General features: G+C 29.4%; 1 protein-coding gene and 1 long non-coding RNA gene across 2 annotated transcripts in view; both read left to right on the forward strand.

Annotated features, from left to right (window-relative positions):
* The first annotated feature begins 209 nt into the window (after nt 1-209).
* Nucleotides 210-12,311, forward strand: part of LOC105363127 (uncharacterized) — a 15,104-nt gene continuing 3,002 nt past the window's right edge. The window contains exons 1-2 of the long non-coding RNA XR_912914.1: nt 210-479; nt 9,115-9,121. This is a non-coding gene — a long non-coding RNA (uncharacterized LOC105363127). The remainder of the gene's footprint in view (nt 480-9,114; nt 9,122-12,311) is intronic.
* shams (glucoside xylosyltransferase 1 shams) lies at nt 2,215-3,637 on the forward strand. Its single transcript, XM_011500729.1, has 2 exons — nt 2,215-2,662; nt 2,907-3,637. The coding sequence occupies exons 1-2, from the start codon at nt 2,216-2,218 to the stop codon at nt 3,573-3,575; spliced, it is 1,116 nt and encodes a 371-aa protein (XP_011499031.1). The 5' UTR covers nt 2,215; the 3' UTR covers nt 3,576-3,637.

Consider the following 12,311-nt stretch of genomic DNA (forward strand, 5'->3'; position numbering starts at 1 on the left):
TACATTTAAAGTACCGAAGTTTATTTTTAATGAAATAATGGAAGGACTATATTGAAGATTTATTAACCGAGAGTTTTATATTAAAAAAATAATAATAATAATAAAATTTAAAAAAAAAAAAAAATGTAATTTCTTTGTTAATCAAGAATACTTGTTATTAAATAACGAAAATTAATTAGCGCACAAAGTTATAAAGTTAAAATGTATGTTGATAGTATATCAAGTATGTAAAAAAAATTGATTGAGCTGTGATAAGTTTTTGAACAAAAATTCTTGCCTCTTCTCTTTACCTTTTTGTTTTGCGCTCGCGACTGGAAAAAGCGACCGGCGAAGAAGCTGAAATATTGCAACCAAAGAATGAAGAATGGAGAAGGATAAAATTTGAATGCAAACGAAGAAGAAAATATAAAAAATAAGAAATATATAAAATATGCTAGATTAAATACGCTATGCTACAACGCATTCATGACGTAAACACTGTTATAATGACGGGAAAAAAAAAAAAAAAAAACAGCGTGTTTTCAGTGAATTCCGTCTCTCTTATAAGCCCTTCTTATTTTGCGTTTCACGTTATATACATTTTACAATGCTGTTCTTAAACTTTAAAATTATAAGTATTTTACGATTCAAGAAACTTCATTACATGAAATTTGTTCTAGAAAGAAAAAGAATAAAAATGTTAATATTCTAATAAAAATGCATAATGCCCATAAGCTGCTAGTAAATTACAAAAAAGAAAAAAAAAGAGAGAGAGAGAGAGAGAGAGAGAGAGAGATAAGAAGAAGAAGAAGAAAAATAACCGTCAGAGAATATTTTCACATTTTTTCAATAACAATTCATTGGAAAATTTTTATTGGAACATTAAGATTTTCATACTTTTTCGTACTACGTCCTTTCACACGTACACGCGCAAAGACATTCGAATGTACAATTATTTAAGAGAGACGATATTGACGACGAATGCAGCCCAATATAAATACATTAAACTATTACATATAAACAATATTTACTTTGATAGTAAGACGTAGTTAATTGTGTGAACCATCGCCATCGATATTTTTTGATTTTTATACGTTGTGTCAGTCGTCCGAGTAAGGAGTATGTTTTCACTTACCGATTTAATATAGTAAATTTAAGCCAAAAGAGACATCTCCGGTTGTACGAAAAATTTAGAATGTGTCTTGTGGATAAAGCGAAGATTTAGAAATATACAACTGAAAATGATGCCCTGTGTTTTTATTTCTCGACTTTATAAATCGTACGATAATCCCATTAAATAGATCATTTGCAACTAGACCGATGAATTTTATACTAAGCTTCTGCATAAAATGCCACCGTTTCATTTAAAATCATTTTAAAAAAAATAATGTTGGCCGGCGATATGAACTATTGAACAAATGATCTTTTACGTTAATGTCAATGAGGAATTACCCTAACATCTAGAATTTACAAATTAATAATAGGAAATATCCTTTGCAATATCGGCGCTCGCCCATGCGTTCATCCATTCGTTTCCTTCGGTCATTTCATTATAGTAAATTCCATAGATCCAATTTATAGGAATGTCGAATAATAATACAACATTTTAAATAAATCAATGCCCGCCCCTCCCTCCATTAGTTTGGTAACGGCGCCTGTCATTCCTTTTCGTCTGAGCAGAGCTTAACATTTTTTTATTAAGAATTCCAGAGCCGCATAAATTAGCAATTAAGGACTTTCATTTGGACTCCTAATGGGATTATTCGTATATTTGTCGTACGTGAAGTGGCCACGAGAGGGAGGGGCGCTACCATCGAGACGCCAAGGACGTAAACAACGATAGAGTAAAGTATTTCGTTAATCAGGATATCATAGAAGATAATAGAAGAGGGAGCAAAACGAGGGATTTGAACATTTTTTTCGTCGCTCTCCCAAGACAGTGGTAAAGCAAAATTGTAGGATATAAGATAAGTAATCGTGGCGCGTGAAATGCAACGTATCGTTGTTATGGAGAAACATTGGTAATGGGTTCGATTAGGTTTAAATCAAAGTCGCTTGTAATAAAGCCGAAAAAAGGCGAGTTATTGAAGTGAAGGTTAGAAACTATGTTTTGATACTCGACTTAAGTAAACTGATGCTGATTAAAAATAGTGTTTGGGCATGTTTGCTTCGGACGTTGTAACATACATCATCATGACAATAATTATGTTTAGTTGAGAATGAACTTGGTAAAAATATGAAATCATTTTATAGATTATTGTTGTTGGGCCTTGGCTTCATTGGTCTCTTCATTTTGTTAAATTATCAAACTAATATATCTAACAAAATTAACCATGTACGTAATCGCGCGAGCAACATGTTTGCCGAATCATCCAAAAAAAGTGTTAAACCCATCGAGGATGAAGTTGTCATATGCGTCGTTGCCTGTGGCGACAACAGACTCGATGAATCTTTGACAATGCTTAAATCTGCTCTAATATTCTCTAAAAGACCTCTTCGCTTTATCGTTATATCCGATTACGAGCTTATCCCAGCGTTCCATGAAAAACTGACCGAATGGAAGCAAATTGTGAATAAAACATTTGACTTTGTCGTTAGACCTGTAACATTTCCAGATATTAGCGATGTCACCATGTGGCGAAAACTATTTAAACCCTGTGCAGCTCAACGACTGTTTCTTCCTGTACGTAAATATTTATTTGTAGAATACAATCCTTGTGCATGAGAGTTATAATATAATAAAGTTTTTAATATTCCATCTTATGTATGAAATTGGGTATTTAAAGCGTTAATAATGATATTATAGTACATTAATTTATTCGACTAATTTGTTTAATAATCAATTACTTGAAAATCTCAATGTCATGATTAAAAATTTAGTTGGCATACCAATTGTCAAATAATTCATAAGCTTGTTGACTTTTCAGACTGTATTAAACGATACCGATGCAATTTTATACGTTGATACGGACACTTTGTTTTTAACGCCGCCAGAAGTAATATGGGATGAATTTAAAAAAATGAACAATGTTCAGCTTGCAGCTTTAAGCCCAGAACACGAAGATCCAAATACTGGCTGGTATAACCGCTTCGCTAAGCATCCATATTATGGAAAACTAGGAGTAAATTCTGGTGTGATGCTAATGAATTTGACTAGAATGAGAGAATTCAAATGGACGCAATATGTCATACCCATTCACAAAGAGTATCAATTGAAAATTACTTGGGGAGATCAAGATATTATTAATATCATATTTCATTATCATCCGGAGAAATTATATGTCTACTCATGTCGTTATAATTATAGACCCGATCATTGTATGTACATGTCTGTGTGCTCCGAAGCTGAGAAAGATGGTGCTTTGGTTCTTCATGGTTCTAGAGGCACTTTTCATTCTGAGAAACAGCCACCGTTCAAAGCAATTTATACAGCAATGCAAGAATATAAATTAAATACCGATCCTTATGAAAATTTACTAATGCCAATGAGAAATTACTTAACTCTCGATGATCGTTCGAATTGTGGCAAGGTATGGAAGGTTTTTTTTATTCAACCTGAATTACATTTAGGTAGAAAGAACGTAAGTATCGAATAGGATTTTTATGATAAAATTGTTTAGACTCCTGCTTTACCGACAATACATTTATTTAAAATATTTTCACGATTACAACAAATACAACACACATAATATAATATTTAATCAATAGTTCTAATTTGTAAATTTCTAACTTCATATAATCTAATCTCAAACATTTAAATAAACAATAATTATTTTACCCTCTCTATTTGAAATGTTGAGGTAGTTTTTGACATTGACACTAGTTTTAGGAAAATAAAGGAAATAATGACTTATTAAATTGTTAACCAAATTTAATCGATTTTGGCATCATAAGTTAATTAATTTATCAAAATAAAACAGAAAATGTCTGAAATTTATCTTCATTCTAGAGGATATAATGTCTTGCGACGCATTTAATTTGGTTCTGTTCATGAAAGTAAAATACTCCTAACTATTTATATAAGTAATTTTAAGTCGATTAAAATTTCACTAAAGGTTTAGCCTAAGTACATTTTTTGATATTTCTAATCTATTTTGTAATTAGATTTTTTATTCAACATGATGATTAAATTAAATGAACACTTGGAGGCGATAATGAGAGCATAATTTAATTTGAAAGCAGGTGCTTCCTATATTCATAATTATGTGTTACAATATAATGTTAGAGAAGAGGAAAAAGTCCAAACTTTCGTGTGATTCGTGTGAGACTCATTAATGAACATTCTAATAAACGTATACGTCGTATATTGAATCGTATTGAATATTCGCTGGAGTTCAAATGAACTAATACTAATTTATTTAATTATTCGTTAGAACTGAAAATGTTCTCGATAATTTTATTTATGAGTTGCTTAGGTAATGCATTTGGTACATACATAACACATTAACGTAGATAGTTTTTCTTGAGTCCGACAAATATATTTATATTTTTAGATAGTAGAATAAAGCCAATTGGATAGATAGCATAAGCTCTCTAATGTGCCCAAAATAAAAATAAATAAATCAAGCATCCATGTACAATCACTGCCAATGAAGTACATACCGACCAAGAGTATCGAGTTTTTATTAATTTTTGTAGTTTAATAAAATCAAAGGATTAAAATTTCATTCAAAGATTTAATATTTCTAAATTATTTTTCGACGAGATTAAAGAATCGGCGAAAAATGTGTAAAATACTCAAGATAAGCTCTATTAATCGAGAAAATTCGAATAAAATAATATTCGAAAATTGCCGCGGTAAATTATTTATAATAATTGACAATCGCATTATTTTGATAAAAGCTTTGTTTTACTCGTGACTCCATTAATAAAGATAATCTCTTTTAACTTATTGACTATAAGGAATATACATAAGTTCGAAAGTATTAAGAAAGAAAAAGAAAAAAAGATAGAAAAAATTAGATAAAAAAAATTTTGAAAAATAATTGTAAGACGGTGCTAATTCTTATTATAAATATCTAATAATAGCTTGTACGTATTTACATTTTGCCAATTAAAATAGAAATACTTTTAAATTAAAAACATTAAATAGATATTTATTATTTAATTTGTATATTTTAATATTCATTGTAAACATGGTATCGTCGTACATATATTAGAGTATGGGAAGTCCACGAAGGCGATCACAAAAGTAGTAAATCATTGTTTTTAATATAGAAATTTAAATATAATTGTATCTAAGTATTTCGATGTAAGCGTGTTTTTGTAATTATATTTATAGAAAACGGCTGTAAAAAAATAAACGCTTATTTGGCACACTATTTGCGAATGTCATTTAATATATTATGAATTCGTATATGTAAAAGACTAAAATATAATATTGTAATATAATGGTAATTTTATGAAATTATTTATATTTATATTTATATGGTAAAGAGCTTTTCTATTATTATAATATTATCGCTTTCTATGTATATATATATATATATATATATATATAACAATGCATATTTCGAGAAATGCTAAATTTGCTAAAATATCTGCTTTATTTCTATTTCGAACAATAAACTGCTATTTTTTTTTAATCACAATCTCCTCGTTTTTTGCTGAATTCAACTGTCTTTTTAGCTTGTGTACAAAAAGGATTTTATATATATATATTTTTTTTACCAAAGTTCTTTAATAATACTTTATATCTTAGTACCTTTAAGTATTAAGCTTTTAACCATGTTAAGTTAATATATAAAATACTTGTAAAAAAATATTTGAAAATTGAATTTTCTCCATTTTTTCAACAAAATTCTCGTCTCTTTTTGTCCTATTGCATTTTTATTGCAATCCACTACTCGAATAGCCTGTGTTAGGACATAGAACGTCGAGTGTACTAGTAAAAAAAATAATTTGTGCACTTTAGAGCGACATAATAACTACTAATATTCATTATACTGGAGTGACGTCTGTGCAATATCTACGATAACACACAAATTTGGATTAAAAAAAAAAGTATCGATAATTACTTATTAATATTTACGATTGTAAACTACCTAACACTTTAAGGTTTATTGAGAACATATCATTCAGCAACCCTACCAAAGCTTTATACTTGTAGTATATAAAAATGTATTTATAATTTTCATTATTTAAGTAAAAGATGCTAAAAACATATCGGATAAATGTAATAACAACGCAAGAGTTTTAATATAAAAAGTTGTTATGTCATATATCCTTAGCAACAAGAGATGTATTTATAAAAGCCATTGGTACTATAAATATAAGTCGTAAAATTAATAACAATAATAAAATTAATTAATTAATTGAAGCTGAAGTATGGAATAAATAAAATTATTGAAATATGATAAAAAAAATATTTTTCTTCTATCATATGAAGTATAAAGTTATTATTGAAAAATCAATGTTTAATGATAGATTTAAAAAGTCTTTAATAATCGTGCAGGCGTTTGTATTTAATAAGGGCGCGCGCGCGTGTGTATTGCGGGATTATTCTATAAATTTCGGCAACCATAGTTTTGGTTGGATCAAATACCTCAAGATCAAATACCTCGAAGTCGCGATCAATTTTTATGGACTTAAAAGTAAAATCCTCCAACAAGAAGAAAGCTATTGAGGAGTATTCGGTGTCAAGGAACTTGAAAATAAAAGAAAAAAAAAACACTTCAGTCCATATTACGAAGTCCTCTAAATAATCAATTCCCTTGAATTTTCGGGTTGAAAATTCGGCTTCCACGTGCCTTGCCCGCAAAATCGAAATTCACATCAGGGATGAAGGACGAGTGTTGTACTACAATAATCTATCGTTTCGCTGAGGAGTTTGGAACAATCGATGTTACAAAAAAAAAGAAGCTTATAAATCGCATATGTATCACTCGGTAATTGGGATGTCGTAAAGGCCTTCGTATAATTTTTCATCGTAGATAAATTTTTTTAATAAAAACTGTCGTATCACGCGCGCGAGCTGCGAATACAGCGAAACTATAGCATTTGCAATTGATTTTTTTTTCTTTGCTGTGAATTTATCAATCATTGATAATAATCAAATTGGCCGTATGGAAAATCATATACCATGAAAGTTAATAACAATTTGCGATAATAAAATTAATTGAAATAAATGTCATTGGTGATGCACACCGCGATGTTTTATTATCGATGAAATTTGTGCGTCAAGTCTCGTTATCAATAATCAATAGTTAGCATGGCAGAAACATATTTCCGTTTATTTTTTTTTTTTTTTTTTTTTTTATTTTTTTTTTTCACGAACTTTAAAGCAAAATATCGAGACGAAAATCTTTATAAAAACTTTGTTGCTGCAAAATACTTGACAAATCGTACATTCTTTTCACCGATTTCGAATATTCAAATATCCTTCAAACCTTTTCCAACGGATTTGCATTTAATCCGTTCTTTGTAATGTTCTTTGTAAAATGTTAAAGCCACTCTAATATTACGACTCATTGTCTTCTAACATAAGAATTTCAATTCTTTTATAAATTAGTTTTTGGATTGAATTATTCATAGCTTGTTCATGTGCTGGAACATTGTTGGAAATCTGTCTATGCAAAATTCGAGAAGGTAAAAAGCTGGACATTTTTCGGGAAATTGGAGTCTACCCTTCTCCCCTTCTATTCTGGACATAAAATACCGAGTAGAGGCCTCCTTGGATTGATATTAACAAACCTGATAAACAAAATCTAATTGAGCAGCCTGGCTGTGAAATCTGTAACATCATGATTTTTAAATATTAAATGTGCCAATATTAACGGTCCCAAAGAGGAAATTGAATGGTCAAAATATCAATCGTACTTTTGCACTTCCAATTATATATCCGTTATTATCCTATTTCAATTAATGCTCTATACAGAAGGCTTTTCGAATGTTTTGACCAATTTATTAAGAGTTATTCTCCGCTATGGGGTAGATTTGAATTAGATTTATCTGATCATCGAAGCTTACACAATCACAAAACATCTTAGGGATGACATTGCAGATGCTTTATCAACGTTTGCGCGAATCCTCAAACAGGATTATTTTCCATAAATGTACCGGACATAGGATATGTGCAGTCTGTGCTCATTCGATGAAATTTGCATTGATTCCTAGCAATTTTTCGTTCTATGATAAACGGATTCCTCAAAATTTATTCGAATATTTCAAGCTATAAATTAACATAATTCCCAATGAATAATCCTCAAGACTATGATTTTCTGCTGTATTTCAATGTTATCGTAATCGCTTTCTCGATGCAATATTTTATTGAAATTTTCAATATGTTAAGCAGCGGAGAATTATATTTTATATTTTAATTCCATACGAGTCTGTTCTCCTATCACTATATCTAATAATTAAACCGTACGCTTATCGCAAACTTCTCTTATGATAAACTTTTACTGTCAAGTGAAACATTAATTTAAACGATAAAACCTGAAATAGGTAATAAATAGTGCATAATGCAAAATCATCTATATTTTATACAGTTATTTTTCTTACTTTTCTCTTCCCTACTGGTAAACTCACGGGACATAAAAGCATAGATTTAAAAAATTTACATATTTTATTGTTCCAAATACTTTTATAAATTGTGTAAATAATTTTCTAAATATCATATTAATATTTCATTCAATGAGTATAATAAGAAATTCTTTTGTCGAATTTGTGTATATTTCTGAAAAAAAAAAAAAAAGAAAGATATAATCAACTATTCTTCTAATAGCGCAAATATTACGAATTTTCTGTACGTAAAAAAAAAGAAGAAAGAAATGTACATTTGTTTCTGAGAAATGAAATAATTTTATTCCCGTTACGAATTTTATACGTTTAATCATTAAAGTAGTGATGATTGCATATATGATGTGCAAATAAAATTATAAGTAACCAGCGTTCAAAGTATACAATTACTTCTCAATATGATCTTTATGCAATGAAATAAATAACGTTAATTTAGAGGTAACTTATTTGTCATTCGAGTCGGAGTTCATTATCGCCTGAGAAATTTGAAAGTGTACGAAAAAACAAAAAACAAACAAACAAAAAATACTTAAACATATTATCTAAATTTTCAAAATTGTTAAGCGTCATCTTTGCAAACTACTTACTCTATGTAGCTAAGACTGGGAATTGTAGGTAACAAGTTTTAACTCCATTAAGGTATCAAAAATACTTTTTGAACTACACATTTTTCCTTTTAACTCAAGAGCATTTTCATCAATTTGATCAGCTAATTCTGTTTCTAGTAACCTTGACATAGCTCGTCATCCGAGAAAATTATGGTAGAGTCGATTATGTGGCATCCTTGCTGATCCTTGCCACCTTGCTTATTGTCCCTTATATATGTATAATATATAATAAATCTCATATTGACAGAAAGAGACATCCCATTGCGGTATATTGTATTTATTAAAGCCTGAGTGAAAATTTCTTATAATACGTACATGATTCATAAATATCAATCAAAAATATATTGCGAAGGTGAATAATACCTAAGTTTCCATAATGTCTAGAATAAGATATATAATAGTTATCGACAAAAGTCTATTGATGAATATTCGCTGTACCGTTTATATACGGAGTTTGATATACTTTGCTGACATTAAGAATTTTAATTGACAAAAGAAAAAGGAAAGAAAAGATATTCTTAATTTTAGTCACTATTGAATTTTAATAATTGCTTTTATTTATTTTATTTGGTCTCGCATTTTTACTCAATTGAAATCATTGTATATGACGCATTTACGATTAAAAAATAATAATAATAATAATAATAATAATAAAATAATAAATACAATATCCGTTTGGCTTTATTAAATATATTTTATGAAAAAACTTGAAAACTTATTTTGTAAATATACAATTTATGAAATAAAACGAATATGTTCGCATTAAGCCTCAAGTTAATATATATTAATTTTAATTTTCACAATGAATGTTTTTTACCCAGAGGATGATAATATATGTGAGCATGTGTGCGCACGCGTCGTTGTATAATTTTTGCAGTATGAGCAGATTTTGAAAACAAAAATAGATGACGATAATAAATTTAAAAAATTTTCTATACGTCAAAGTGGAGGAGTTATTGTTGAAAAATGAGGTTTACACGATTCGCGTAACTTGTCATTACTTCCTACAATACAAACGAGATCCCTTCTTCTTTTCATTTTAGATTATAATTTACATAATTTAAATTATACGTGTAATGGCAAACATCGTAAAACACAAATGCTTAAACATCTAAACTCGTAGCATACGAGCGACTGCGTCATTGAAGATTTGTAGCGGTCCATAGGATTGGCTCTTGCACTTTTCTTTCCTTCCTCTCTCTCTCTCTCGCTCTCTCTCTCTCTCTCTCTCTCTCTCTCTTTCTTTTCCTCTCTCACTTTCAATCTATCTGTTTATTTATCTTCATTGGATAGACTATTATTTTTGAAAGAATAAACTATGTGGTTTGAAAATAATAAATTTTCTTATTTTTATCAATGAGAATTTTATTTATTTTTGTACTTGTGTCACCAATTTGAATGCTTCGATCGCATTGTAAAACAAATCACCAACAGCACTCGCACAATCGTCGATACTCGAAGAACTTTTCAACAAGAGCTTATTTTTACAATCGCTTAAAAACTTTTCAATTTTCCATTGTTAGTGACACTAGGTAAGCTTAGATTTATAATATGTAAAATTGAGAATAAAATTTTTTAATAAACAACTGTTCCAAAGATTCTTTTTCATCGTGCAAAATCAGCCGTATTAAACATTATGCACAGTTTTATATGAAATAATATAGCGTGTAAGAATATTTAGATTTTATTCTCAATCATAAAAATAATATTTCATGCCATGCATTTTTATTAAGAATCATTGTTCACAATGACATTAAAAAAAAAAAAAAAAAAAACGCGCTCCTATTTAAATTAATTGCAAATAAAAAATGAATAATTCCTAATTCGTTTTCATTATGTATAGTGCGGTAAAATATTATTTAAATATTTGTATTGCAACAACTATGTAACTTTAAAATACGATACACACTTATACATGCCATCAGTCATAAATCAGAGTCCTTATTGCGATGAATACCGATAGAATCATTTATTCTATCCTACGCACAATGATCGGAGAAGACCTACTTTGTATGTCACAATAAGTAAATTCATGAGATTAAGGAGATCCTGCCTTCCAAGAAGTGATTTTAGCTTATCTTCGATGGTTATAAGAATATCATAAGTATCGAATAATCAATGCCCGTGTCACTTAATATACAAAATCGTGCATGAATGGGAAAACTGTAACTCCTTGATCATCATGAAACTTGGTAGGAATTTCAAGTCAAACGAGCTAAATATTTTGTAAATATTTATTTCCATTAAACGCATCATTATTATTCATTGGAATTTATTTCGTATAATGAGAGAATTGTATTAGCTGTCGGTAGAATTGTTTTTTTTTTTTAATTTTCTTTTATTATTATTATAATAATTATTATTATTATTATTTATGGATTTTAACAAACAAATAATTTCTCGAATGAAAAATAAAAAATCGGAATTAAAAGATAAGAAATACATTACACTTTAACTTACTAATGGGAAATGATAAAATAATGTTAAATATTGTCGAAAAGGTGTAAATTACGAATGTCGCAAAATTATTATTAAAAGCAGCAGGCAATAATTTCCTTTGCAGTATAAATTTGTCGGTCTGGTAAGATTTCGATGCGACAACGATGACAAAACATTTATAAAACACAATTATAAATATGAAAAAGTGCAATAAGCCGCGATTTACGTTATTCTTGCTTAAGCATCGTTTAAATCACGTCATTGTTGCTTATGTCTTTTCGATTAAAAACATCGATCGAAAACAGTCCATAATTATTTTTTTTATTTTAGAAGGTTAGTCACCGCACACGTGGAACGATATTCGTTTCAAGAGATGTCGATCGTTGGGCGTAACTTTACAAGAAATCATCTTACATAGGGCGGGATATTTAATCCAATGCGTTTTACGAGCATCTAAATCAAAAATATGAAGCATATTCCGATCGTATCGTAGTATCAGTGTTACTTGGTATTTACTAAGTCGAACGACAGTGCGCAGTACACGCATCTCTTTTAAAAGTCCTCCTGAATATTTAAATAAGCACAAATACCTTTCCAAGCGAACGAGCCGGTGTTCAATAATGATTCACGCGCAAGTCGCTCGAAGAAAAAACGGTAAGAGATAAAAGAGATAGAGTGAGAGGGGGGAGGGAGGGAGTGAGTGGAGCGGCGAGGTGAGGGGTGGTGACGGGAGAGTCAAGGGAATCTTGTAAAGATCAGGCCCAT

The sequence above is a fragment of the Ceratosolen solmsi genome, unplaced genomic scaffold (genome assembly GCF_000503995.2).
Source record: "Ceratosolen solmsi marchali unplaced genomic scaffold, CerSol_1.0 scaffold27, whole genome shotgun sequence".
NCBI classification, from domain to species: Eukaryota; Metazoa; Arthropoda; class Insecta; order Hymenoptera; family Agaonidae; genus Ceratosolen; species Ceratosolen solmsi.

Excerpts from the sequence above, each read along its gene's own strand:
- shams (XM_011500729.1), top strand. The coding sequence starts at position 2,216 with ATGAAATCATTTTATAGATTATTGTTGTTGGGCCTTGGCTTCATTGGT. Across the intron at positions 2,663-2,906 it reads CTCAACGACTGTTTCTTCCT|ACTGTATTAAACGATACCGA; the intron begins GTACGTAAATAT and ends TTGACTTTTCAG.